Raw genomic sequence first — 27551 nt, 5'->3', positions numbered from 1 at the left:
AGTTCATGGAATATCGATACTTGCGCAGCTCTAATTTATACTTATTACCTTCTAAAAAAAAAAAAAAAAAAACAAACGTACAACAATCTTACCAAGCCTGTTATTCGCATCTATGTAAGTACAAGTAGCTGAAAGCTTGAAGGATTTGGAAAATATTGTATCCATATACCTATTTATGTCTATACTATTGATGTGCTTGCGCAAAGTATACATAGGTATGGTTAGGATTTTATAACAGCATCGTTGCTAACCGTTAAAGTAGTAAGGCCCAATAAAATAACCCTGAGCTGCATACGCATCTTTAGGATATACACCCTTCATTTAGTTACTCCGAGCAACCTATCCTTAAAAGCAGCAAGATATCATAGACATAGGCGTAAAATTTTAAATCGTTATTGAGGCTAAACTAAGAAAGATAATTCAAAAGTTTAGTATTGGAATTAAAATGTTTATCTAAAAATCAACTTAAACATAAAAACATCAAAATTACTTAAGAAAAACAAATTTTTTGTTACTTTTATGCCGCAGCTTATTTCATGCAGTTCATTTAGGGTAACATAAAAATCATAATTATTACATTTTTTTAGTGTCATTTTTTATGCTTCTTAAGAGTACGAAGATGGGTTTCCCATGAAGAAACCATATTTCTAGTGATTTAAATAAGGATTTTTGCCATTTTTCCAATAGAAACATTTCAGCTCTTTTTCGGTTAAAATCTTAACCTTACGAAAATCCTGGTCCTGGTGATTGTGCTGGTGTTATCAAAACATTTGGACACTTCCAGAAAGTCTAAAACTTGACTCTGCCCGCTGAATGCCTCGTATCGTTGTCCTGGTAGAAAGGAAAACTTTAATTTATATTTTTTTTAGGTGACTCCCGCCAGGCATGATTGTGGCTTCGAAATGTTTCATTCAATGTATTTTCTCCAGCTCCAAGGAGCATCTTCTTCATCCGTTCTCCTCCGGAGACTCCGTCAGCTTTACGGGCGAGTCGGAGTTCAACCTTTTTGAATCGCATGGGTGACAATATGTTTAGGAACAACGACATACCAAGCTAGATAACGAACACTTAAAAGCCACGGGTTAGAATTTTGAAGTCATGTCAGGTATTCTCGTGTTTCGTGACGTAATCTAGGATGCGGAACTGTACTTGGAACACCATAAAAAAATTTTCTTGAAAGTGTCAATGGTTTTTTGTTCCACCAGGACAACGACCCGATGCATTTAGTAGGCGTTGTGAAATTTTAGGCTTTCTGGAATTTACCTAATATGGTGATTTCACCTGCATAATAACCAGACTTACTTTTTATAGAGCATGTTGGACCAGGCTATTCTTAAGAGGAAGATTTCCACTAAAAACGAACTGAAAAGATTGCTATTGGAATGATGACAATGACAAATTTAGGCGCATTAAAATCGAGTGTAGCTGATTGAAACTAAACATGATTGAAAACATAGTTTTTTCAAGTTATGTAGGAAGTAAGTACCTTTCAAACACTCCCAGGACTTTGTAAGTTTTACATCAGGTAGGGATTGTGCTGTAATTCCCAATAAAAAGAATACAAAAATATATTACATTATAACCGATATATTATTTAGTGGATTTCTGTCATTTATGAGCCGTCTAGATTTTTGTTATACATTTTTTTAATAATTCTCGTTTATTAAACATTGCAGGGTACTCCCTTTTATATATTTCTTCTAGACCAAAAAAAAACTTAGCGATAATGCAATTTATTTTAAACAAGAAACGATATAGTCGAGTGTCGGGACTTATCAAATTTTTAAATAATCACTTTGTAAGTGAGTGTAACTGATGGTGACGTTATTTCCCATATGGGGTCTTAAAACATACATTTCTTTTTGAACTTAAAAATAATGTTAAATTGTGAAATTGGATTAGATTAACCAATTTGAAGATTAAGTGGTAAATTAAGGACACCACAGTTTTATGGGCGTCGTAGGCATCTCAGAATCCGAAATATGAATCTCTTATAGTTCCTGAGATCTCAGCATTCGTATATTAAAAACAATAATTTTATTATGACCTTTTAATCTACAAATAACGAATATATTGACTGCATCTTCGTATTTGGCCTCCGTTTTTAAATTAATATTTTCCTTAGGAATGTACCTATCCGATAGAATAGTTACAAAATCGATTACCAGAAAATTACATCCACAACATTTTGTGGCTTCAATCTGCAAAAGTATTGTGAAATGTAGGCTGTCTACGAACTATATATGAACTTCCATACCATAAAATGTTAACGAAAAACAAATATGTTATACTATAACTAACGAGTTAAATTATTTATTTAAGATTTCATTAGATGCATTAGATATCCAAGCTGTACACTTCACACTAATTAAAAGTGCATAATTTAATTGCCTAAAGGTTTTTAGAGAACTAACTTAAGTTTTGATATTATACTATACTGTTGATACTAAGTGGAAAATCCATTTACTTTCAGAATAACGATGGCCAAACATGATAGAATTCAATCATACTTTTCACATCTTAATTCCCTCTCTGAAAAGATCACACTAGATGTACATAGCGTTAAATCTTCATACAGCCGAGAAGCTTGGCTGGCATTGACTTTAAAGGAACAGGAAGAAGTTTTAAACAGTTATTTTATAAATAAGGATATATATACTAAGTACATTAATAGAACTGAAGTGAACTTAACAGGACAAAAATCTGAATGTAGATCAGAATTTTTGAATAATGATTACCCACAGTTTAGTTATAGAAACATTGTATATTTATACAACGGAAAAGACTTACACACATATAATCACCAAAATGTAGGTTTAAAAATTTTTCATGACGATAATACCTCCGGTTGTCGAGATGAACATTCATCTCCTTTTAGTTATCGAACCAAATCACAAATAAACATGTCTTTAAGAGAATATGATGCAATTCCCGTTCTCAAATCGTCCATCCATTTAACACAGTATCTTTATTTAAAATTAAAATCGAATATTTCTAGCAACCAAAGTGTTCAGATTCATGCTAGTAATAAGATAGACGTTAATAAAGTCATAAGTAAACCTGAAAATGAACAAAGAAATAAATTAATTCATAATGATAACGAATACACCGATTATGATGAAAAATTGGAATTAGTTTTTAGATTTGGATCGAAGAGCAGTGTGTCAAATGATTTGTCTGATGATGAGAATGAACTTAAGAATCAACGTCAAGACGAAAAGACAAAACTTTTAACTCCTGAACTGCAAATCCCAAAAGGTTTCGATTTTCTTAGTAATTGGTAATATTAATTTTATATCAATTATCATGAAATATATAATTCATTTAGTGCTATAAATTTCTTTAGCTCTTATAAAAATTATTACAACTGGTATTCGTAGATTATAATACATTCATTAAAAAGAATGTATCAGATAGAAGGAAGCGATTAGATTTGTCATATCTCTGTGCAGAGATTCTAGAGACACTTGCACAGCGTATGTTTGTTTCAGCATCTGGCCAACATACAAAACTCGAAAAGCTGTGGCGTCCATAATAACAATGTTGATTGATTGCTTTTTTTATTGATATTATATATATTTAAAAATAAACATAGTAAGTTAAAGCAGATCTTAATATAGATGGCCCATAATTTAAATTAGAAAAGAAACCATTTTTTTTATAAGCCTAATAAACCAAAATTATTCATAATTAAAAAAAAAATACTTTAATATTTAGTACATATGTTTAAGTAAATAATATAACCATTTTGTTTAGTTTTTCGTAGTCCACTATTAAAGGTATCACAAATGAATTAAAAAGAGTAAGCCAGGAAAATAAATTTAAAAAAAAAATTGCACACGCAAAATATGTTTTATTTTTTAAAGCTCTTATAAATTGTTGACTACAGCTTACGACCACGATTTTATCTTAAAGAACCCAAGCAATTACAACAGTCCCAACTTTTTCAGAGCTATAGTAAAGGAAAGATAGAACTTATTTCGAAGTCATACCCTGCTATATATTTGGATGCAAAAAATACTAATTGGAAGTAAATTGGAATTTGGAAGCGCACTACTTTCTTCCACATCTTATACCCGGTACTCGTAGAGTAAAAGGGTATGCTAGATTCGTTGAAAAGTATGTAACAGGTAGAAGGAAGCTTATCCGACCCTATAAAATATATAAAGTATATTCTTGATCAGTATCAATAGTGAAGTCGATTAAGTTCATGTCCGTCCGTCTATCCGTATGAACACTGAGATCTTACGAACTATAAGAGATACCAAGTTAAGATTAACCATTAAGATTCTTGAGGTCCCTACGCAGCCCAAGTTTATTTCAGCCTCTTACCACGCCCACACGAACTCCCACAAATCACGAAAAACTAAAATTTCAGGAACTATTAGAGCTAGAAATCTATAATCTTGAGACGCCATCGTATCTTATGGTGGTACCATTATCATTCCACACCCACTCTTACGCCCACCATGTGCGAAGACGGTTTTCGCTTTTTGTAAAAAAATTAATAGAATTTTGGCATAAGGCATGTAGTTTTTATGCCCCTAATGCGAATTGTTTTTTCCCATCTAACCATGCCCACTATAACGCCCACAAAACCCGGGAAACCAAAAATGAGAAAATCTCGGGAGCTATAAGAGCTAGATATGTAGTTAGGACATAGGATTTCATCCGGCCACGCCCACAAACAGAGGAAAACTGTGGCGTCCATAATATTACAATGAATGAATTTGTTTGACCTTGTATAATACTTTTTTGTCAATATCTATCGAATTGCAAAAGATTTTTCAAATCAGATCATTATTTCGCCATTGATAAAGAAATTTATGTTATAGGGCTTCACATGGAGAGTGACGTCACCATCAATTACTCAACATGCTTTTTCTGACAAAAATTTGATCTTTGTGAATTTCCAATAGCAAAATGAATACTTTAAAATTATATAAAGCAGTAACGGGTATCTTATGTATCGTACGCCCTTTATCATACGTATGTACATGCATACATGCATACATGTTTATGTACATATATAAGTTTATACATCTCAACGTTCAAAGTATTCGTTCTCCAGCTCGGTGTTCGATTAAAAAATGTTGAACTTTGACTCGTCCGTAAAAATAAAAGCGTGTCAGGAGGATATCGGATAAAAAAATGCTTCTTGGAGACAGCAAGCACTTAGAAGCCATGGTCAAGAAAGGCCAGGGTCATGTCATGTTTGGGCCTATATGCCAACTTTTGGGCTTGGTAACCACGTATTACTTGATTGAATAGTGAATGCAAAACCGTACTTGTACCACCAAAATCACATAATTTAAGCATGCGTGATTCTTTTTCGTTTAAGCAGTAATAGGACAATTTCCACTAAGAACGAGCTGACAAAAATAAAAAGGGCAAATAAAATATAAAACAAGAGGAAACGCTATAGTCGGGTGCCGCGACTATAAGACTGTTACTTACTGTTTTACAAAATTTTAAAATATTATTTTGCTAGTGGAAATTCACAATGCGCCCCCTATTGTCAGAGGAAGTATGTTGAGTATGCTTATAGTGACGTCACTGCCCATGTGAGGCCTTATAACTTAATTTCTTCATAAACAGCGAAATAATGTTCCGATTTGAAAAATCTTTGGTAAATCGATAGATATTAACAGAAATAAGTTACACAAGGTCAAACGAAGGCATTCATAATAATATTATAGACGCCACAGTTTTCCGCGGTTTGTGGGCGTTAGAGTGGGCGTGACTGGGTGCAACTTCGTGGCAAGTTGCAGAGGCATCTTCTTAATAGGTGCTCCTAAGCAAAATTGTGTAGATCTTATAGTTTTTGAGATTTTTGCATTTTTGGTTTTTCGGGTTTTGTGGGCGTTAGAGTGAGCGTGGCTTGATCGGAAAAGAACAATTCGCATTGGAAGCATCATAGAAACCTACATGCTTAATCCGAACTTTTTATCTCTTATAGTTACCGAGATATCAGCTTTTCTAGAAAATCCGAAAACCGTCTTTTGAGTCTTGTGGGCGTATGGGTGGGTGTGGCCGGATAGTAGTACCACTATAAGATGCGTTGCCATCTAAAGATTATACTTTCTGAATTTCAACTTTCTAGCTCCTATAGTTCCTGAGATTTCAGCAATTTTAGTTTTTTGCGATTTGTGGGCGTTAGAGTGGGCGTGGCAGGATGCTGATATAAACTTGCGCTGTCCCGGGACCTCAAGAATCTTCATGCTTAATCTCAACGTTGTATCTGCTATAGTTCCTGAGATCTCAGCGTTCATACGGACGGACGGACAGACGGACATGGCTCAATCGACTTCGCTATTGATCCTGATCAAGAATATATATACTTTATAGGGTCGCAAAAGCTTCCATCTATCTGTTACATACTTTTCAACGAATCTAGTATACCCTTTTACTCTACGAGTAACGGGTATAAATACTAATTAGGATTTTTATTTTAGCCTAAATGAACTGCACAAAATAAGCTTCGGTATTTTTATTATTTTTTTTGGAAAAGGTCATTTTTAGTTATTTAGTTTTAGTTTTGACAAATGTTATTTTCCCCTTTCTCCTTTAATTTATTATTACTAATTTCTCTAACAAAAGTTTTTACTAATTTAAAAAACAAAAGAATTTTTCATACAAAAACTAAAAAATAGGGCAACTCCGACGCACAAGCTTATTTCGTGCAAGCACTTTAACGGTTATTAACTCTAAACTAGGACTTTTAAATCCAATTGTTATTGAGCGAATTAGTCCTTAAACATTTTAAGGATGGGAAAACCCATGAAATGGTTGCCTCAAGCCCTAGTACAAACCCATACATAACCCAAACGCTTTTTTTCGAAAATCGGGTGGCAGATAAGGGCCGTGATGCTCCAAACACAATTTTTAATGACCACGAGGAGAGACGTATTGTCCGAAAAGTGAAGGAAATGTTGTTGTTTAGATATTTAATACATACTTAAAAAAGCATCTTACTTGTAGAGTAAAATGGTATATTGTATTCAGTGTAGATGATATAAGGAATCTGGATCAATAGCCAAGGCGGTTAAGCCATGTCCGTCCGAATCCCCGTATGAACGCTGAGATCTTAGGAACTATAAGAGCTAGAAAATTAAAATTGCGCATGTTAGTTCCTAATAATGCCCTCATTGCATATCATTTTCCCTCTATCTCGCCGCGCCCACTGTAACGGGTAAGTCAGGCCTAGGAAATTTTCGAATTTTTTTTAGCTTGGTAGGCGTGGCCAAATAATGGTATATTTGCCTTGATATACCCTAGCACTCATAACTCCTGAGATCTCAGTTTTAATGGGCGTATCCTAGCGAAAATGCCACTTCGAGCTGCGGGGAATAGGTCTGTTTAATCCTAACCTTCTACCTTGTACAAATAATGCTTAATTTCATTGTGTTAACTGTTTCATGACATACTGCACGTACCATGTGAGTGCAGGGATTTCTAGAAATATTAGAGCTAGTTATACATACATATGTACGTACGTACATATTATGTATGCCTGTTGGAAATAAACATGCAGATCCTATACATACATCAAAAGTTCATTCTAAAAGTCGGCAACGCTCACAAACGTTTCAACTCTTTGGCGATATTACAGTAAAAGTATTTTATTTTTAATATTACATTTTTTTGAGAATAAGTATCGACACCAACATTTAAATCAGACCATTATTTTAGAATTATTACGAGATTAAAATTAAAAGGCCAGTGACGTCATTATAGTGGCTGGACTGATCTGTATACTCTCCTAATTACTTTAAAATCATATTGGGGAGTATCGTTTCAAAGAAAATGATTATATGATAATGTGCGATCCTATAATTCAAGAGCAAAAATTAAAAATAAGTTTATTTTCTGTTCTTAATGAAATCAGAGTTGTTTCTACACTTGCCATTAGTCAACTCGATTAATATCGATTGTATTGCAAAATATCGCATGTCCACGAATAAGCCCTCATCGTATTTTCTGGCGAAGAGCTGCGAGAGCGTCCTATAGTATAGGTAATTTTGAAATCAAGCGCGTGTGTAAAAATGAATTAGGACGATAAGTGATTGTTTTGGTGTGCATATATCATTGAAATAAAAAGCTTTGAAAAATTTCAGTACCGATAAAATAAAGACTAGTGTTATTGTGTTGGTATTTTCTTGCAGCGCAAAAAAACATGTGTGTGTACATTCATACATTCATGTACGTGTATGTGCATATGTATGCTAAAATACTGCCCGTTTCTGACCGAATGCTAAACTTGCGGTCATAACCTAAATATGCATAACCTAAATTGTCATATAGATCCAAGCGAGATTGACTTATACGTGCATGTACGTATTTCTTCATATGTATGCGTGTAACATGTACATTACGTTCTGTTCGTTAGTCTATTATGCATTGGAAAGTGATTGTTAAAAGTATATACAATGTTTCAAATCAAGAGTTGCCACGCTTTAAATATTTTACATAATGACGTACGATATGATATGAATATGCCTCCGTAATTTTGTGCACTTTTTACGCTAAACATGCCAAGTAATAAAATACATACGATTCAGCTTAGCCAAACACCTGAGCTCTTTGTACATATTACGTTTGTAGGATTCATCCAAGTTACTAAACAATGTTTGGTTTTCAACTAGGTGGCAATATTTACAGCAGCCATAGCCGTATGCGTTTATTTAATACACTAGAAACTTGTACCGTCCCCGTCGTTAAACGTGCACCGAAATACAAATTCAATTAAATCAAAATATTTAGATGTATCGTAATTAAAAAATTTTAATTTTCAATATAATTAAAAATATCTTATTTTGTGAAATGTGAAAATTTTAATGTGATTGCTGAATGTGTGTGTGTATGTTTTACAACACATACACACTTTGTGAAATCGTCAAAGTGGCTTGGCATGCATACATACGAAAATATACATGCATACATATGTACTTATATAGAGAAAACCAAGTTGTCGTTCGGCAGAATCAAAAATAGTAGTCAATATTTCTCCTAGATATATAAGCGTGAACGCAAGTTATTAAACTTAATTATATCGTAAACACTGCAAATTAAAAGATAAAATTCCCCTATAGTTGGTAGGTTCTTGTTGAAAGTACATTTTAAAATTTTTCTCGTTTTCTTCTGTGTTGTCTACACATGAACGAACCTAAATTTGTTATTTGATAGAAAAGTTTCCTGTCCATAAAAGTGTACAGAAAATTTATACATACATATAAATGTATGTACACAAGTGTGTATATCTCGATTGCATTTTCATATCCATGGACAAGTACATGTGTAAGAAAGTTGAAAGTTTGTATATCTAGGATATGAATGTTATATTAGGAAGAATACATTTAAAAAGCAAGATTTAATGGGCTTGTTGGCGAGTGCAAGATTTGCAAAGGATGACTTAAAATAGGGCGATTGCGTCAATGATGGCTACGGACCAGAGTTGTCAAATAAGTTTTATAAATGTATGTATGTATGTATGTATGTATGTATATATTGTATGTTATATTATTATATTATGTACATTCATACATAAATGTGTATAGGGTTTAATATACTTATACTATATACTTTGAAATTAAATATTGAGTTATATTTTTTTTTCTATCCATCTTAATTTATTCATTATTATAAATGCAAAACTGGGAAAAAATGCTTGCTGTTCTGCAACCCTGGTGGTGCAGAGATCTCTATGTATGTAGATACATATTTACATATGTAAATGCTTTACGTTAATATTACTACATTTTGACTTATGTAGCGCTTTCATATATAGTAATAATTCACATATGCATATATTACTGCACAAGACATATGCATATATCCTCCTTTAAACCTTTTTCTCTTTCAAATGAAATTGTACGTTTTTCAATGTTTTTTTTTATTTACAAGTTTTATTTATAACAAACAAAATAAAAGAAATTATATGAACATTATTTAAGTGTGTAAACTACAAATTTATACTTAAATATTTTAATTTATTATAGGTTCACTTAAGTTTTATAAACATTTAATATTTCGATTAGGTCAAGATTTTAAGTATACATAATAATTTTGTCTTCAAAAATGCATTATTAAATCGGCTTGCTTATTAATTTAAAAAAAAAACCCGGCATTAACAATTTGATCTCGGGAACTCTTTGAGATAGAAATATTATATTCTGGAGATGATCCCGAGATTACAAACCACGTCAATCTTATTGACATTTATGTTTTGGTTTGACTGTAAATATATGGCAATACCAATTTATTTAGAATACAAATATTTTTAAATTTATTAATTTCGTCGGAACGAATTAAGACTCCGTCACCATCGTTATTGTCAGAATTAAGGATGACTTATATAATTCCAAATAAATCGTTTAAAAATGGTCGTTCAAATACCAATATGACAAGTCATAAAAACTAGCATTAATGCAGTGTTTATTAAATGTGAAGCATATTTAATTGTTTTTTATGATTTTTATTTATAGAAATCACGGAGAGCACAAGGATTAAGAATAATTGATTCCGTATTAAACAAATTAATCAGATTATAAAAATTGCGACAAGTGCTTACGATAATGACGTTAAAATTGAAGTTCATAGTCGAATAGTTGGGAGTGCATCTTTTAGCGCTGACGATCAGTTAGAACACTTCAGCATTATGCGCGAAGCACTTTTTTCCCAAGACGGCTGGGGCTGTCAGCATGTCAACCAGGACACCAATTGGGAAGTCCCCAGTTCACCAGAACCCACTAATAAAGATGCAGCTGGACCACCAATGTGGAAGCCAAGCATTAACAATGGCACTGATCTGTGGGAGTCTAATTTAAGAAACGGTGGTCAACCTACCGCTCAGCAAGTTCAAAAGCCATCGTGGGGTCATACCCCTTCTTCCAACCTTGGTGGAACGTGGGGAGAGGATGATGATGGGACCGACAGTAGTAGTGTTTGGACAGGAGGATCAGTCAGTAACGCGGGCTCTGGAGCAGCAGTGGTAGTGAACCAAGGCGGAGTCAATGTTGGTCCAGGTGGTGTTTCAACTTCTGGACCTCAGTGGGGACAAGGTGTCGTTGGCGTCGGACTGGGATCAACTGGTAAGCATCACAGAACTCCCTTTGAATAATAAAGTTTCCAATTTGTATTAATGGTTGAACTTCAACCAAATGTAATTGAAAGTTTTTTCTGTGTCATCCCTGATACAAAATATTTATGTATCCCACCATATCGATTGATTTAAAAAATATTCAGAAGTTTTATAGCAGTTAAAAATTAAATTTTGCTTTGGCTATATGTTGTACAGATGAATTTACGGTGATCGTATAGATTACTTATGAATCTGTTAAAGGGGGTTTTAGTTTTTAGGAATCAGTATTTATAATAACTTACGTTATTATTTTCATAGTATTTATTACAAAAAAATGTACTGAAAATTTATTACTGAATTATAAGATATTAATTTATTAAGTACTTCCAGGTAATGGTTCAAGCAATTTAACTGGAACAGCTGGAGTAGTCTCGGGAGCCAGCGGAAACTCCAGCTCTACTGGCAACGGATGGGGAGATCCCCGTGAAATTCGCCCGTTGGCAGGAGGAAATTCTATGGATATTCGGAATGTTGATCATCGCGGCGTTAACAATTCTGTGGCAAACTCTAGTGATCCCCGCGATATCAGGATGATCGATCCGCGTGATCCTATACGAGGAGATCCTCGTGGGATCTCAGGCCGTCTTAATGGGACATCAGAAATGTGGGGCCATCATCCGCAAATGTCCCACAACCAGATGCAAAACATCAACAAAATGGTTGGTCAAACTGTAGCAACTGTAAGTACGAATGTTGGAGGAACTTCAGGCACGGGCATCGGTCCTGGAGTTCCTGGTTCTGGTTCTGTATCTGGGAATATCCCAACACAGTGGGGGCCGGCTCAAGCAGTAGCCGCTGGTGTTAGTGGCCCAAAAGACATATCAAAGCAGATAAGTGGATGGGAGGAACCATCGCCACCGCCTCAGCGCCGTAGCATTCCGAATTACGATGATGGTACTTCGTTATGGGGTCAGCAAACCCGAGTTCCCGGTGCAACCGGTCACTGGAAGGACATGACAGATTCCATTGGTCGTGGCGGACATCCGATGCGCGGTCAAAATCAGTCGGGTGGCATAGGTATAGCCGGTGTTGGCAATAGCAATGTTCCAGTGGGAGCTAATCCCAACAATCCTATGAACAGTGTAGTTGGGCCCCAAGCTCGTATACCATCTGTAGGAGGAGTGCAACACAAGCAAGACGGAGGCACCATGTGGGTTCACTCAAATAATGTAAGCGGCAGAAATAATGTAGCTGCTGTAAACACTTGGGGGGATGACACTCACAATGTCAATGTCAGCGCCCCGAGCAGTGCAAATGTATCTACAAGTAATTGGGTGGATGACAAATCCAACGCGACTTTGGCTCCAAACTCTTGGAGTGACGCAGCGGGAGTTAGTTGGGGAAATAAGCAAAGTAAATTACCATCCACTGGTACCTCATCTGGTTGGAGCACTGCAGCAGGTGTGGGTGTGGCAGATGGCGTTGACCTGGGTTCTGATTGGAATGCACACGGAGGGATAATTGGAAAATCTCAGCAACAGCAAAAACTACCCGGACTCAGTGTGGGAATGGTGAATGTCATTAATGCTGAGATGATTAAGCAGAGCAAGCAATACCGTATCCTTGTCGAAAACGGATTTAAAAAGGAAGACGTGGAGCGGGCATTAGTGACTGCCAATATGAACATCGAAGAAGCAGCCGATATGCTACGCGCAAGTTCATCTTTGGCAATGGAGGGTTGGCGTCGACATGAGGAATCCATTGGCTCTTACTCCGACCATACAAGTTCAACTAGCAGCAGCGGATTTGTTGGTCGTTACCCAGTTAGCAGTGGACAACCTTCGATGGCTTTTACTCATGTAAGTAAATGCGTGATCATATGCTGTATACAGAATTCAAATATGTATATTTTAAAAGATATAGAACATTTACCTTTAACTAAATACCATATCTTATGTTATTTATTTATTGCATTAAATTATTTATTTCATGCGTTTAAAACGGCAGATACTAAATTAATCATCCACCTGTTTCATTTTTAGAACAATCTTCTGAATAACATAGGTGGTACGGCTGTAACTGGAGGTGGTAACAACAACACAAGCATGTCCACTTTGCAAGTGCAAAAGTATTTGAATCAAGGCCAACATAGCGTTGCTGTAGGACCACAAACCGTTGGTAATTCTTCCGCCGTTTCCGTTGGATTTGGTCAGAATACATCTAACGCAGCAGTTGCATCCACTGCCTCCGTAAATTTAGCAGCTAATACTAATCAACCATCGGGCCAACAAATTCGCATGCTTGGACAGCAGATTCAGTTGGCTATTCATAGTGGTTTCATATCTAGTCAGATATTGACTCAACCACTAACGCAAACTACACTGAATCTATTAAACCAACTTCTTAGCAATATTAAGGTAATTTTCACATCCTATACTTTCCATATTACGAATCGATTAAAACATTAAAAAATAGTTGTTTCTTAAAATAATGGATTCAGTACTCATTATTATATCCGTTAAGTATTCTTTAAAAAGTTTGTAAAAGTCTAGATGAATGGGTTACTCCGACCCTATGAAATATAAATTTTCGTCGATATAGCCATCCGCTTATCTGTATGAGATAAGAGATCTCGGGAACCATAAAAATAGAAAGTTGAGATTAAGGATGCAGATTCTAGAAACACCTGTTCAAGTCAAGAAGGTTATTTCCTCTCACATGGGCACTGACGGCACTTTGTTTGTTAGTTATTAAACATGCTTTATATTGTTTAAGCCGATATTGGCACTACAGAAGTTGTAAACTGCGTAAAATTCTGCCAACACAATTATTATTTTAAAATTGGTTAACTCAGTGAAGGGTATCTGATAGTTGCGGCGGGTAGATTTCCTTTTTAATATTGAATTATTAGATATATTCTTTTTAAATTAAAATTTTTTGGATGCCATTTTTTAATATAGCATCTTCAAGCAGCCCAACAATCCCTTGCCCGCGGTGGAAATGCGAACCCAATGGCAGTGAACGTGGCTATATCTAAATACAAGCAGCAAATTCAAAATTTACAGAACCAAATAAATGCACAACAGGCTGTATATGTGAAACAACCAAGTATGCAGCAAACTTCGCAGCAACAGCCACAACAACAGCCACAACAGCAGCAACATCCCTCGTCACACCTAAATAACTCAGGGAACGACTATTTAAGAGGTCACGATGCAATAAATAATTTGCAAAGCAATTTTTCTGAGCTCAATATTAATAAGGTAAGAACAACAAATTTAGCTTTCCAATATTAAAGCTTAAACCTTGTGGTTCCTTTCCAAAGTTGATTTTTGACGGGAATTTTTCTTCATAGTATTATATTTAAATACAAATTGTTTCTCAACGATATGTTTTCAGCCAAGTGGATATCAAGGGGCGTCCAATCAACAATCCCGGTTAAATCAGTGGAAGCTTCCAGTATTAGACAAGGACATGAACTCTGATAATACGGAATTTTCCCGTGCTCCAGGTACAACTAAACAAAGTTTAACAAACAACTCAAGCAACATAAGCTCTTTGGGATTACAAAATGATGGGTAAGTAACAATGAAAAGGACATTCTACCTTCAGCAAGCCAAAGCCTAAAATCCCCGCTACGCTACACGGGAAATATTTATTAGATAGAAAAAACGATTTCCGAATATACAATATAAGTAATCTATATCAACGTCGATATATCGATATTCATAAGATTATAGTTTTGGAATTCTAGCAAATCTAATAATTTTCCATTTTATAATTTCTTACGAAGGTACCAGATACCTGTCATTCTGTAAATCGATTTCGAAAGAAATATTACGCCATCAATAATCTTAACATTTAGGAATCTTTATTAACTGACGGAGACGTTAATATGCACGTAAGGCCTAATAAACTTAATATCTTAAGAATGGCCTGATTTATTTAACAGTTACTTTCACAATTCCGTATTATTTTACAAAACGTTTTTTTCTAGAGAATATAATGTAAATATGTATTTGGATATTATAGTACTTGGTCAACTGGACGCAATATTGGTGACGGATGGCCAGATCCTCAACCTGATAACGAGAATAAAGACTGGTCAGTTGCTCAGCCAACTTCAGCAGCGACTGCTTATACGGACATGGTCCAAGAGTTTGAGCCAGGCAAGCCATGGAAGGTAAAACTGTTCAATTGCATAAAGCCGAAACATATCCAAGCAGAAGTTTGTTTTTAAGGGTTCTCAGATCAAGAGCATAGAAGACGATCCAAGCATTACACCTGGAAGCGTTGCTAGATCTCCACTATCCATTAATTCGACGCCGAAAGATGCTGACATCTTTGCCAGTACTGGCAAGAATTCACCGACTGATTTGCCACTTAGTTTATCGTCGTCTACATGGAGCTTTAATCCTAACCAAAATTTCCCGAGGTAATAAATATTATCGAATACGTATGATAAAAACTTAAAACTACTATTCTTTTAAATGGTATAGTTGGTCTGACAATAGTCAACAATGTGCTACTACTTCAGAGCTTTGGACAAGCCCTTTAAATAAATCATCGTCACGAGGTCCTCCGCCAGGATTGACTGCTAATTCAAATAAATCTGGCAACGGAGGGAATGCTAGTACGCCAACGCCATCTAATGTAACCGGCGGTGCTAATGGATGGCTTCAAACTCGAAGTGGTAGTGTTCAAACGACAAATACAACCTGGACTAGTGGGAATTCCTCGTGGGGGTCAAGTTGGTTGCTGCTTAAAAACCTAACAGCACAGGTATTAATATCTTAAGTATTTCAGAACTGTTTTTCACTTTTTATGTTTTTTGCCAATATTTTTGAAAATGTATTTCTTAAAATTTATTAGGTTAGAATTTCAGGTTGCATATTCACATTGCTAAAAGTATTATTCTTGCATAAGAGTTTAATTTACAATTAAATCAATTTAAGTGGCGTAACATTTATAAATGTTTAATTAATTAACACGGTAGCAGGTAACTAGTAATCGCAAAATTCGACTAAAGCGTTTCTTCTTGTTATACCCGTTACTCGCAGAGTAAAATTGTATATTCTGTACTGTATTCCGAGTCGATATAATAATATCCGCCTGTCCGTATAAATCCCGAGATACGAATTTGGTATTAGGCGTGCATATTCAAGTTTGTCTCAGCGTTCAGTCATGCCAAGTCTAACGCCCATAAAACACGAAAGTAGGTAGCTGAGATATCTGGAACTATAAGAGCTAGAAAGGATTAAAGTAGGTATGCCAGCCCATCTCCTTTACGGGAGGTCCACAATATTACCCTTTTTTTTTGACAATACCTATTGATTTACCCGGAACATTATTTCACAATTTTTTAAGAAATGTTGGTATCTAGACGACAAATGGGCAGTGCCTTCATCTTCAGCTATTAATCATGTTTTTCTGACAAAAGGTGGTGCTGGTAATATTATTCATGGCGGCAATTCCTGATTATTTTTAAATTGGATAACAAAATAACGGGCATTACATACTCGCGGCACTCGAATCTAGCAATTATCATTTTTTAATTAGTTAAAAGAGTAAGACTACAGAATTCGATCTTGTTTTATTTTATTTCTAATCAACTATTCATTGAACCGATAGTTAATAGTTTGTTTTTTTTTATTTTAGATTGACGGACCTACATTACGTACATTGTGTATGCAGCATGGTCCTCTCGTAAGTTTTCACCTATATTTGAACCAAGGAATTGCCTTATGTAAATATACAACTAGAGAGGAGGCGAACAAAGCACAAATGGCGTTAAATAATTGTGTTCTCGCTAACACTACTATATTTGCTGAATCTCCTAGCGAAAATGATGTACAGAACATAATGCAGCACCTACCACAAATAGCTTCCTCTGCAAGTTCAAGCGGAACTAGTGCTGGCAACGGCGGAGCCGTCGGAACTCCATCTAATAATGGCGCCAGTAGCTCTGGAGCTAGTTTATCTGGAAACACTAGTAACGGCAACAGTAACGGAAATACTAGTGCTAGTGGCGGTGGCAGCGGCAATAATGGCAATAACACTGGCACCAGTAGTGGCGGGGGCATTTGTAACCAGAACACCACAAGTTTGACAAATTCGAACCTTCTTGGTTCTAGTGGGGGCACTGCTTCAAACTCTTCTGGCGGAGCAGTTAGCTCTGGTACAGGTTCTGTAGGAGCCGGAACATCGAGTAGCAATTCTATAAACGGTGGCCCAGGATCTGCAAATACTACTGTCTCAAAGAGTAGTTCAAACAATCTAAACATAACTGGTGGGCAGTCTAGCGCTTCTAACCTAACTAATAGCACCAACTCAACATGGCGTCAAACTAGCCAAACCCAAGCTCTTCAGGGTCAAAGCAGGTCATCAGGCAGAGAAGCTGACTTTGATTATATATCTCTAGTTTATTCCATTGTTGATGATTAAAGAGTCAATGATCATTTTCATTGGTCATTGGCCATTGACTACCGCATTCTGTGACTCAAAGCACACCCAAAAGCTTCAAATAATTCGATACTAAGTACGTATGAAGAGCAAGACCATGTTGTGAAGAATATTACAGTGGATTGACTGATAGACGAATGGACTTAGAATTTTGTATGCCCGTAGATTTATTTTTCTTCATCGTTCATAGATCTAAACTTGTATATGTAAGTTTAAATTTAATCAATATAAAACAAAAAACATCCAACATAGATATACATATAAATTATGTCAAAAAATTGATATATTTGTTGGTTTGCTATATCATAAAAGCATACCGTCCTATTTAAGTCAATGTGTTATGACTATGACTCCCATCACTGGTCTTGGGAAAGGGAAGTATTTTCAAGTGCATGCAAACACATATGGTAAAATATACATCAATAAATGTTATGTATTGCAACAGAATACATAAATTTATGAAAAATTCAAATTTTCAGTAACGACTGAACGAGTGTCGGTAGCATTAAGGGATAAAGTCTAATATAATTATCTTATTTGAAGCGTTTAATGTTCCCGTTTGACATAGAGATAACATATACTAGATAAAATTATATGTATACGTTTTATGTAAAAAGATAATTATTAGGGCTAAGTCCTTATTTGCTGCTTGTGCATATCGATAAAACGCCTACTATTCATGAGTGTATTTGTGTTTCCAGTAAGGAAAATACCTGTGTTATATTCATTATAGGAAGTTATAATCTTAATACGGTTTTGCTTTCATTAAAGCATTCCCACCGAAAAAATTCGGTTATACATTATAAAATCACAATAAAAATATCAATGAAGTTATTTATTGCCTTTTACTGTTAAGCCATTATCTCTGTGGGAATAAATTCTTTTCAGTCATAGTTTTTATACCTGTTACTCGTAGTACTATAAAGTATATATATTCTTGATCAGGATCAAAAGCGAAGTCGATTGAGCCATGTCCGTCTGTCCGTCCGTATGAACGCTGAGATCTCAGGAACTATAGCAGATACAAAGTTGAGTTTACTTCCCACTAGTTTCCATCCGCCCACGCCCACAAACCGCTGAACACTGTGGCGTCTATAATAATATTATGAATGCCTTCGTTTGACCTTGTATAACTTATTTCTGTTAATATCTATCGATTTACCAAAGATTCTTCAAATCGGAACATTATTTCGCTATTTATGAAGAAATTTAGGTTATAAGGCCTCACATGGGCAGTGACGTCACTATCAGTTACTCGACATACTTTCTCCGACAATAGGGGAATTTTCAAATTTTTTCTAGCAAAATGAATATTTTAAAATTGTGTAAAACAGTAACGGGTATCTTATAGTCGCCGCACTCGACTATAGCGTTTCCTCTTGATCTGTTTAGTAAAAGAAAATCTGAAATGAGATTTTGACGCCTTGATCACAGGTGTAATCTTCGTTATATCTTTACATATATTTCCTTTGGAAAAATTAAAAATTATTTTTATAGAAATATTAGAGCTCGTTGTATATATCCAGTAATATTTGAAACCCATTCTGGAAAAGCAATAGGATCATAATTCATACATCTTAGCTTGAGTAATTATCACGGTAGTCCATATATGTCTGGCGGCAAATAATATGCGCTAGCAGGTGCTATACACCGACAGAGCTGACTCTCATCAACCATCATTTACTCGTTCTGCATCTTTAAAAATTAAATTAAAATGCGAAACCAAGATAGTTTTGCCGAATTTTTTTTTAAAATTATCAATCAACTAACAAATAATATACCAGAGATATTGGAAATAAGAAATTCTACTACCAGAAATTGAAGCAAATTTTCCTAGAGCTACCTTTTGTCAGTAAAAAAGGTTGTTATACGAGGTGTGTTCAAAAAGTAAGGTGACTCTTCAAATTTCGCGAATTTCAAATTTTTCGATTATCGAAACCTTTTAGAAGTTATACGAGGTGTGTTCAAAAAGTAAGGTGACTTTTCAAATTTCAAATTTTTCAAATTTTTCGATTATCTTCAGTTTTGTGAACAAGAAAAAGTCACATGGGGCCAAATCCGGTGAATATGGTGGCTGAGGCATTATTGTGGTGTTGTTTTTGGCCAAAAAATCCAAATCCTTTGATCCATATTTTTCGATAGCAAAAAATCGCCGAGCTCGCAAAACAACTTGTAACTTTACGCCTCTCACAACCAAACAAAAGAGGATGTTCCATTGAAACTTGGTACAGATGTTAGGGAAGAGTGTACCAATATAACAAAACAAAAAAATCGATAATCGAAAAATTTGAAATTCGCGAAATTTGAAGAGTCACCTTACTTTTTGAACACACCTCGTAACTGTCGATTGCCCATGTGGGGCCCTCATACCCTGCCTTCTATAAATTGAAAGGTATTGAAAAAAGTTATAAAAGGTGAAAACATAAAAAAGGGATTCTACAAACAGATTACAGATCTCGTTTTCTTCTGCTAGCATATTTATTTTGAAATTAACGGATCGTTCAACCTATTTATCTGTATCTTGACAAATAGAGTACCGGTAATCATATGGTTGCGACCACTGTAGCTGTTAATGAAAACGTGAATCATGGAAACTAAAATCGCTGAAATCTCAGGAACTGTTAGAGCTTGAAGATTGGGATTAAGTATGTATAATCTTGAGATGCCAGCGCATCAAACCAAAAATGCTAATCGGGAACTATAAAAGCTTAGGAATTTTGAGAGGCCATTGCAGCTCGACGCGAGCAATGGAACCGCGGAAAACTGTGGCGTATAACATTTTTTTGTCAATATTTTTCGATTTACCAAAGATTTTTCAAATCGGAACATTAATCCACTTTTGATAAAGAAATATAGGTTTTAAGGGCTCAAATGAACAGTGACGTCACTATCAGTTACTCATCATGCTTATTCTGGCGCTTTGTCCATTTCCACTAGCAAAATGAATATTTTAAAATTGTGTAAAACAGTAACGGGTGTCTTATAGTCGCGGCACTCGACTTTAGCTCCTCTTCTTTTTTTTACATACATACATTTGAACGGCTTCGTGAGTATTTTAGTTCAGTATTCGAGCAAACTAACTTACACCAGTTCTTTTTTCCATGCCACGGGGCTGCGGTCGTAATGAATTTGATAGCAAATGGCTTACAACTACTTCAAGTTATTTCATACGCTTCGGGAGTTCCTCCCTTAGTTAGAATTGGTAAACTACAGCTGCAATTTTCGATCCAAGCTTTTGATATTTTTTCTAAGGTGCCATATTTTCAAACCACGCCGAAAAGTATACTTCGGAAATGGCATTTAAATACGCTATACATAGGTTAAATATGGACCAAAGTCTCTTGCCAGAGACTACCATGGATTACTACATCGAACATGTAAACCGATTTGACTCTTTTGAGACAGTTCAAAAGGGTAAGGCTAACAGCACAAAATTTAAATATTATTTTATTGTATCGTTCATATATACTAGTGTGCAAACTTATAAATGTTGGTGTTCAAGCTGTTTTTAGTCCAACTGATACGATTTTGGCTACTCATATTAATTCAGTTTGCGATGCCTTGGACATACCAAGTATAGGCCGGTCTGTCCATGACTTCTCACTGAACGTGTTTCCATCGCAGCAATACGTAAATCAGGCATTTAACGATGTAATTCATTATCTGAATTGGACCCGCTTCGGAATTTTGCATGAAAAAAAACACGGTGAGTCCTTTAAACCAACACTAAAACAGGGCAACCGATTTGTATAAAATTAAAAATTTATAACTTATGTTGCTATTCCATTATTTTCCGTTAAAGAGTTTCTCGTATTTGTAACACTAAAACAGGGCAACCGATTTGTATAAAATTAAAAATTTTTAACTTATGTTGCTATTCCATTATTTTCCGTTAAAGAGTTTCTCGTATTTGTAACAGGTAGTATAAATCGTTTCCGATATTAAGAAAAATGCTTATTGTTGTTCAGGCTTTGGTCGGTTTAGCCGTGTGAACCATTTTTGGTGAATAGCATCAACGTTTGGCGAAAAAACATAAAATATTTATAGTAAATCCACCCATGAACATTTTACGTAACAAAGGCTCAGTGTATTTGCATACCTGTTACTCGCAGAGTAAAAGGGTATATTGAGCTACTGTATTTTATTTTATTATTTTTTACCGGAGTATGCTGTCAAATAAATAGTTATCTGATAGACGTAGCACTTGATTCGATTATAGTTTTTCTTTTTGTTAAATTGGTAAACAGAGTACCAGGTACTTACGTTTAAATATTTACGTACTTACAGGAATTATAAATTTGAAACAGCTATCCCGCTCTATTCAATGTGAAGTGCACATGAGACAAGTTTCTCGAGGGTCGTATCTGTCTGTTCTGAACGCTTTTAAGGGAAAGGAAATTCACAATATTATAATTGATACTAATTCGGACGGAATTTCGGTTTTATTAAAAAATGTAAGATTGGTATATTTTACAAGTTCAACAAAATTTCCCTTATTATATCCGTTACTCGTAAAGTAAAGGTATGTAATGTATTCGTTGAAAAGTATTTAACAGGTAGAAGGAATCTGATCCCATAAAGTAAGAAATATAGCTGGAATTAATCAAGTCCGAATCTTAAGATGCCTACATAGCTCATACTCGCGGCACCCAACTTTTTTGTTAAAAAAGAAAAAAGGCTGCTTAAAATCAACCTATTTGTAAAAATATCGTATTTTAATTTGTATTAAATTTATAATTTATTTTAACACTAGTTTTTCGTGATTATATACATATCAACAGGTAAATAAAATATAGTTAAAGCTATATTGTGATTGTATGATAAAGTATGTATGTTAAAAAGTGCTGTAATGCAGAAATCGTATAAGACAACATATGTAAGTGTAAACCCAGCCTGAGTATTAATCTTTTTTCCTATATAAAACTTTAGATATTACAGCAGCAAATGAATGAATACAAATACCATTATTTGTTTACCAGTTTTGACTTGGAAATGTATGATCTGGAAGATTTTAAATATAATTTTGTAAACATTACATCATTTCGATTGGTCGACATAGAAGATGTTGGCGTAAAGCAGATTTTAAAGGGTCTCCGATCTTTTCAGCACCATATGTTTCAAAAGCCACAAAATCTACATGTCAGAAAATCTATTTCCATTGAGGTAAGCTTAATGTAAGTTATTTTATAACTACTATGCTAACAATTTTCAGTCAGAGCCTGCCTTAATGTTCGATTCTGTGTACGTTTTTGCTATTGGATTACAAACATTGAAACAATCACATACTTTAAACCTGTCTAAAATATCATGCGACGAGGAAAATCCATGGAATGGGGGTCTGAGCCTAATTAATTATTTAAATGCGGTGCGTATGATATCTTAATTTGTAACTTACTAACATAATCTGAACTCAATCCTCTTTTTAGTTAAAAATCAATTTAAGAAAAAAATTCATCATAGTAATTCATTATCATAGTTTTCTCCTCTTAGTAATATTGATATTGTTGGGTGAAACCCTCTACACACTTAAACAGTCCAAAACCTAAACTAATGGATAAAGTCACATAGTCCTTTTGATTAAGAATTATGTTATTATACCCGTTACTCGTAGAGTAAAAGGTGGAAGGAAGCGTTTTCAACCCTATAAAGTATATATGTATATAGATCAGGATCAATAGCGAAGTCGATTGAGCCATGTCGGTCCGTCTGTCCGTAAGAATCCTAAGATCTCAGCAACTTTAAGAGTTACAAAGTTGAGATTAAGCATGAAGATTATTGAGATTATTATTGGTCTATACGCAAGCGCACGAACAACTAAAATCGCTGAAATCTCAGGAACTATTAGAGCTAGAAAGATTGAAATTCAGTATGTATAATCTTTAGATGCCGACTCTAACGCCCAAAAAGCCCGAAAAACCAAAAATGCGAATATCGGGAACTATAAGAGCTAGACAGTTGTGCTTAAGAATAAGTATTTAAGAGATACCAGTACAACGTGCCCCTAAATTTCATCCGGGCACGCTCTCTATAAAGCGTACAATCTTGCTTCAGAAAACCCGTTCTTACCATTTTATTAAGTATTATGGATTTCAATATAATAAGTCGATCATTGCGAAAACTAATTCACAGTTTAACTAAAATGTATAAAAATGTTAAATTTGGCTCTTATCTATGAAAAAACATTTTCTTTTAGGTTGAATGGAAAGGTCTGACAGGTCCCATTCAATTTAAAGAGGGCCAGCGAGTACAATTTAAGTTGGACTTAATAAAACTGAAACAACATTCCATTATAAAAGTTGGTGAATGGACACCTCATGGACATTTAAACATTACAGAACCATCGATGTTCTTTGATACTGGTTTTATGAATGTGACACTGGTAGTCATAACAATACTGGTATGTAAGGAAAAACAATCGAGTATACAATATGTAAAGGATTATATCATTTTATTTTAAGGAAACTCCTTACGTAATGATGCATTACGGTAAAAATTTTACGGGCAACGAACGATTTTATGGGTTTTGCGTTGATATACTTGAAACCATTTCTCATGAGGTTGGGTTTGATTATATATTGGATTTGGTTCCCGATAGAAAATATGGGGCCAAAGATCCTGAAACTGGTGAATGGAATGGAATGGTCGCTCAGCTGATGAAAAATGTTCGTTATGTATAACTTTTTTGTTTATAACATAACATTAACATTAACAAATATTTAGAAGGCGGATTTAGCCGTTGGTTCTATGACTATCACATATGCAAGAGAGAGTGTAATCGATTTCACTAAACCATTTATGAATTTGGGAATAAGTATTTTATTTAAGGTTTGAAATACCATTTATTATACTTCAAGATTTGACCGCAGCATAATTTATTTTTATTTTAGGTCCCAGCTTCAGAGCCGACAAGATTATTTTCCTTTATGAATCCGTTGGCAATAGAAATTTGGATATATGTGCTTATTGCATATTTCCTTGTATCTATTTCTATATATGTTGTTGGTAAACTATCGCCCAACGAGTGGAAGTATATCCACCCCTGCAATTTAGATATTATTTCAATTGGCAACCAGTTTTCTCTATCTGATAGTTTTTGGTTTACTATTGGAACTCTAATGCAACAGTCTACCGATATTTATCCCAGAGCAATGTCAACACGAATAATAAGCAGTATTTGGGGTTTTTTTTCGTTAATTATTGTGGCGTCTTACACTGCTAATTTAGCTGCTTTTCTAACCACTGAACGTATGATTAACCCTATTGAAAACGCAGAAGATTTGGCTTCACAGACAGAAATATCTTATGGCACTTTGGATAGCGGTTCTACGATGACTTTTTTTCGGGTAAGCAAAATTATATTACTTAAATTCTTTTATTGCTGGGAATTTACCAGGATTCGATGATTGAAACATACAAAAAAATGTGGAGGAGCATGGACAATAAAAGATCAACTGCATTTACGACAACATATGAGGATGGTATAAGGCGAGTTAATCAGGGTAATTATGCATTTTTGATGGAATCCACAATGCTTGATTATATCGTGCAGAGAGATTGTAATTTGACACAAATCGGAGGATTGCTGGATACGAAAGGTATAAATGATACATTTTTAGAAGATGTATATGTATTTGGATAACACAATTTAATTTAATTTATTAAAAGTCAATCATTCAACTTAATGGCTATAATATATATATAATATGGCTATATATATATATAATATTCATGACTAATAATGTACAAATAACATAAACACATAATAGGAAGGTTTGTAACGAGAGATCAAAAATATGTTAATTACTCTTGATATCTACGATCGATACCTCTCTTTTCGCGCAATATCATCTATCAAAACAAAAGCTTGTAATACCCAGATTTCAGATTGCCACAGAAAAATGAGCTCGTTGATACATCGGTAACTATAGATGATATAATTGGAATCAAGCATGTTTTTTTATGACCCCAATGCGTATTATTTTTTCCCCATCTGGCCACAATCTTAGGATCAGGCATACATATTTTTAAGATGCCACCGCAGCTCGACGTGGTATTTTCATCCGGTCCCTCCCACTATAAGAGCTAGTTATGCTTAGGCATACGTATTCTAGAGATGCCATTGCAGCTCGACGTGATTTTTGATCCGGCCAGGGCTAATTTAAGGCCAACAAACCGTAAACCGAAAACTGTGGAGCTCATAATATTAATCGTTATGTTTTTTTTTGAACTTGTACAATACTTCTGGGTAGTATCTATCGATTTACCAAAGATTTTTCAAATCGGAATATTATTTCACTATTATAAAGGACATTGACGTGAACGAAAAATGTTTATATGGGCTAGAATAAATTTGCACGGCGTCAAATTCCCGTAGCAGAATTAATATATTTGAAAGTTGCTTAGCACTCACGTCTTTAGAGTTTATTTTTGTTTTACTTTGCGTCTACAGTTTTATACATTATATAAATGCATAATAAATCAAATTTAATCAATCAACCATATCTAAAATTAAAATTTTAAAGGATATGGCATAGCAACACCAAAAGGTTCCCCTTGGCGGGATAAAATTTCTTTGGCTATACTTGAACTTCAGGAAAAGGGGGATATTCAAATGTTGTATGATAAATGGTGGAAAAACACGGATGAAACTTGTACCCGAAAAAGCGCAAGCAAACAATCAAAAGCAAATGCTCTCGGTCTGGAAAGCATAGGTAAGTTCTAACACGTTAATTGTTCAATGCAGTTAAATACATTTTAAATTTTCCAGGTGGTGTGTTTGTGGTGCTTATAGCTGGAATTTTTGTAGCTGCTGTTGTGGCGCTCATCGAATTCTGGTATAATTTTCGAAAGCATCATAGAGGTTTATCAGGTGTCAATGCCAAACATGACTTAACCCAAGGAGTGGTTTTCAATAGCGAATGGACTTATACACCACCAAACCGTTGCTTTTGGTTTGAAATTTTTGAGGAATTGCGCTTTGCTTCTTGGTGTATGAACAAACAAAAAAGACCAGAGCTAAATACAGTTTGTAATAAATGTAATTTCTCACAAATACCAACCTATATATAACCTTAAAGTAAAATTTTAGATTTTGAAATGTCGATTACGTTTACTTTGTATTGTAAAAGATCTATATATTCCTATTAAACTATTATTCTCCGTGTACAATTTCTGATGTTATGAATGGGCGGAACAATGCATTTGAAGTCGCATCTCGTACATATGCAAGTTATAAACAAATTTTAAAATTAAATTTTAAGACTCATTGCCTGTTGTAATAGTCTTGATTGACTCTTGATTTCCAAAATAAAATATGTTGCAGTACCGTATATTAGTTGAAAAATATCAGGTAGAAGCGTTTCCGACCCTATAAAATATTTATATTCTTGATCAGTACCAATAGGGAAGTCGATTAAGCCATGTCCGTCTGTCCGTCCGTCCGACTGTCCGTATGAACGCTGAGATCTCAGGAACTATAAGAGATACAGACAGATTCTTGAGGTTCATCGCAGCGCAAGTTTATTTCAGCACCCTGCTACGTCCATTATAACGCCCACAAGCCGGAAAACTGTGGCGTCTATATTGTTATTAAAAGGATTTTCTTCGTTTGCCCTTTTATAATATTTTTTTGTCATCTACATGTGTGTTCCTTCTGTCAGTGTGAACGCTGGGATCCCAGAATCCTGAGATGGTTTCGTAGCTCAAGTTTATTTCGGCATTCTATCAATCGTAATGCCTACGAAAATCAAATAACTAAAAATGATGAAATATCAGGAACTATAAGAGTTAAGAACTTGATATTAAACCACAAACTGTGGCGTACATTTTTTTATGGTTTGGGATTTGTTAGTACCTCTTGATTTATGACAATTTTCTCAAGTTCGATCCTTATTTAACAATATATTAAAGGTTATAATGCCTATGGCAGTGACGTCATTAACATAAACATGCCAAGACATGTGAAAATATGAAAAGTCACGGAAGTCACACGGAGTCAATTTTTGCTAGA

The 27551-nt window shown here is 34.8% G+C and overlaps 3 protein-coding genes and 1 long non-coding RNA gene across 13 annotated transcripts; 3 read left to right on the top strand and 1 right to left on the bottom strand.

Annotated features, from left to right (window-relative positions):
• The first annotated feature begins 24 nt into the window (after positions 1-24).
• On the top strand, positions 25-3838 carry LOC121530152. 2 transcript variants are annotated; one of them, XM_041818565.1, is made up of 3 exons: positions 31-114; positions 1312-1478; positions 2474-3838. In XM_041818565.1, the coding sequence occupies exon 3, from the start codon at positions 2481-2483 to the stop codon at positions 3282-3284; it is 804 nt and encodes a 267-aa protein (XP_041674499.1). In that variant the 5' UTR covers positions 31-114; positions 1312-1478; positions 2474-2480; the 3' UTR covers positions 3285-3838. The 2 variants fall into 2 exon arrangements, with proteins under 2 accessions (XP_041674498.1, XP_041674499.1); XM_041818564.1 differs by lacking the exon at positions 1312-1478 and having other exon boundaries at positions 25-114.
• Positions 31-18376, top strand: LOC108102344 (protein Gawky). Of its 7 annotated transcripts, none has more exons than XM_017207185.2 (10): positions 31-114; positions 10485-11090; positions 11471-12939; positions 13123-13497; positions 14041-14343; positions 14480-14658; positions 15113-15263; positions 15322-15515; positions 15580-15862; positions 16739-18376. In XM_017207185.2, exons 2-10 carry the CDS (start codon positions 10658-10660, stop codon positions 17522-17524), a joined length of 4173 nt encoding a protein of 1390 aa, XP_017062674.1. In that variant the 5' UTR covers positions 31-114; positions 10485-10657; the 3' UTR covers positions 17525-18376. The 7 variants fall into 7 exon arrangements, with proteins under 7 accessions (XP_017062674.1, XP_017062675.1, XP_017062677.1 ...); XM_017207186.1 differs by lacking the exon at positions 31-114 and adding an exon at positions 7928-8015; XM_017207188.2 differs by lacking the exon at positions 31-114 and adding an exon at positions 8192-8333.
• Positions 2950-8659, bottom strand: LOC108102347. The gene is made up of 2 exons (XR_001772164.2): positions 8555-8659; positions 2950-3060 (listed from the first exon to the last, which is right to left on the bottom strand). It is a non-coding gene; the product is annotated as an uncharacterized LOC108102347 (long non-coding RNA).
• Positions 18377-20599: 2223 nt separating the features above from the next.
• On the top strand, positions 20600-26707 carry LOC108102387 (glutamate receptor ionotropic, kainate 2). Of its 3 annotated transcripts, none has more exons than XM_041818552.1 (11): positions 20600-20744; positions 20795-20956; positions 21015-21248; positions 21830-21996; positions 22472-22705; positions 22755-22907; positions 23736-23939; positions 24001-24204; positions 24263-24367; positions 24430-24885; positions 24936-26143. In XM_041818552.1, exons 1-11 carry the CDS (start codon positions 20666-20668, stop codon positions 25179-25181), a joined length of 2244 nt encoding a protein of 747 aa, XP_041674486.1. In that variant the 5' UTR covers positions 20600-20665; the 3' UTR covers positions 25182-26143. The 3 variants fall into 3 exon arrangements, with proteins under 3 accessions (XP_041674486.1, XP_017062818.2, XP_041674487.1); XM_017207329.2 differs by lacking the exons at positions 20600-20744; positions 20795-20956 and adding an exon at positions 26310-26707 and having other exon boundaries at positions 20960-21248; positions 24936-25137; positions 26065-26253; XM_041818553.1 differs by lacking the exons at positions 20600-20744; positions 20795-20956; positions 21015-21248; positions 21830-21996 and adding an exon at positions 26310-26707 and having other exon boundaries at positions 22300-22705; positions 24936-25137; positions 26065-26253.
• The last annotated feature ends 844 nt before the right edge of the window (positions 26708-27551 follow it).

Source organism: Drosophila eugracilis, unplaced genomic scaffold, assembly GCF_018153835.1.
Source record: "Drosophila eugracilis isolate 14026-0451.02 unplaced genomic scaffold, ASM1815383v1 contig_340, whole genome shotgun sequence".
In the NCBI taxonomy this organism is placed as follows: Eukaryota; Metazoa; Arthropoda; class Insecta; order Diptera; family Drosophilidae; genus Drosophila; species Drosophila eugracilis.
The sequence above is the reverse complement of the archived record's forward strand: the minus strand, read 5'-3'. Positions and strand labels throughout refer to the sequence as shown.